Genomic DNA, 1476 nt, shown 5'->3' with positions numbered 1-1476 from the left:
CAAGTGAACTAATCGCGTACCTGTAGCTTGTTCATTTAAATAAATTAGCCAATCTTTCTTGTGTGTTAAATATCTGATTTTCTGTTCTCTCCATACAACCCTTCTTTTTCAGGCACAAAAGCAATCAGTAAACTTAGCAGCCAATTCTTATTATGTACCAGAATCCAGTTCCAAGAGTTATTTGAACTTTGGCGCCGCTGTCAGTGAGGTAAACTTGTCATTTCTATCGCTTTTTCTGGTTCCATCATCCGTGTCTTGGCAACATTCTCCGCTTCAGTCTGGTTCAAGTATTATCAGTTTTCAATATATACAAGTGCACGACACTCGGCAGGGAACTCTGATTGAGGAATATTTTGCAGCCAATATATCTTCTGCAGCACCTTCATTTGGCTAAGTAACAATAAGGTTCTTTTTGGCAGGTGGAGATTGATATTCTGACTGGAGAGACTGCCATTTTGCAGTCGGATATTATTTACGACTGTGGGCAGAGCTTGAATCCAGCCGTTGATATGGGACAGGTTTTTCCTTCGTCGTAATTTTAGATTTTGTAATTGACAGATGGATCATGCATTGGAGCTGTTATTCAAAGTTCAGAATTATCTGATTCTTGATCACAAGATTGTTCTAAATAGTGGCAATTGTTTTTTCTTTTCCTTGCTGCAGATTGAAGGGGCTTTTGTAAAAGGAATCGGATTTTTCATGCATGAAGAATATCTTACGAATGAAGACGGGTTAATGGTCTCAAATAGCACTTGGACATACAAGATCCCGACTATTGACACCATACCTAAGAATTTCAATGTTCATGTGTTAAACAGTGGACATCACGAGAAACGTGTTCTCTCGTCCAAAGGTATGATTCTTTCTTCATTTCTTCCTTCCCCTTCTGTCAAACAAGTTCTTCAGTTGTTCGCTTATAACTGCGAACATCGTGAAAGGTTTTTTAACGCATTCTTCACTCGGTTTAGTGGAAAACGCTGCAAATATGTTTCAAGTAGTGAAATTTCCTTCAATGATATGAACCATTCAATCTCACTTTGGATCGATAAGACATATGTATATTCATTATTCATAGACAGTGGCAGATCTAGCGTACAATTTATGAGTTCATCGGAACCCAATAACTTTTGGCAAGACCCTTATATGCATAGTAAAAATCCACTAAATATTTGACAGTGAACTCAGTTATTACTTGATTACTTTTTTTGCAGCTTCTGGTGAACCACCGCTGCTTCTGGCAGCTTCAGTCCATTGTGCGACAAGAGCAGCTGTTAAAGCAGCACGTGAACAGCTCAAACTATGGGACAAGCTCGACGAGTCTGTTTCAGAATTCTATCTGGACGTCCCCGCCATATTACCAGTTGTGAAGACACAGTGTGGCCTGGATTATGTGGAGAAGTACTTGGAAAATTTGCTGGCTCAGAATTCTTAACTAAAAGTGCTTCAACAAATCTCCAATAATACTGTACTATGTTG

The 1476-nt window shown here is 39.0% G+C and overlaps 1 protein-coding gene across 1 annotated transcript; it reads left to right on the top strand.

Moving 5' to 3' along the window:
• The first annotated feature begins 81 nt into the window (after positions 1-81).
• LOC124894240 (indole-3-acetaldehyde oxidase-like) lies at positions 82-1476 on the top strand. The gene is made up of 4 exons (XM_047404964.1): positions 82-208; positions 420-518; positions 664-853; positions 1212-1476. Exons 2-4 carry the CDS (start codon positions 510-512, stop codon positions 1430-1432), a joined length of 420 nt encoding a protein of 139 aa, XP_047260920.1. The 5' UTR covers positions 82-208; positions 420-509; the 3' UTR covers positions 1433-1476.

This window comes from Capsicum annuum, unplaced genomic scaffold, assembly GCF_002878395.1.
Source record: "Capsicum annuum cultivar UCD-10X-F1 unplaced genomic scaffold, UCD10Xv1.1 ctg71947, whole genome shotgun sequence".
Classification (NCBI taxonomy): domain Eukaryota; kingdom Viridiplantae; phylum Streptophyta; class Magnoliopsida; order Solanales; family Solanaceae; genus Capsicum; species Capsicum annuum.
This window is presented reverse-complemented; position numbering and strand designations above follow the sequence as displayed.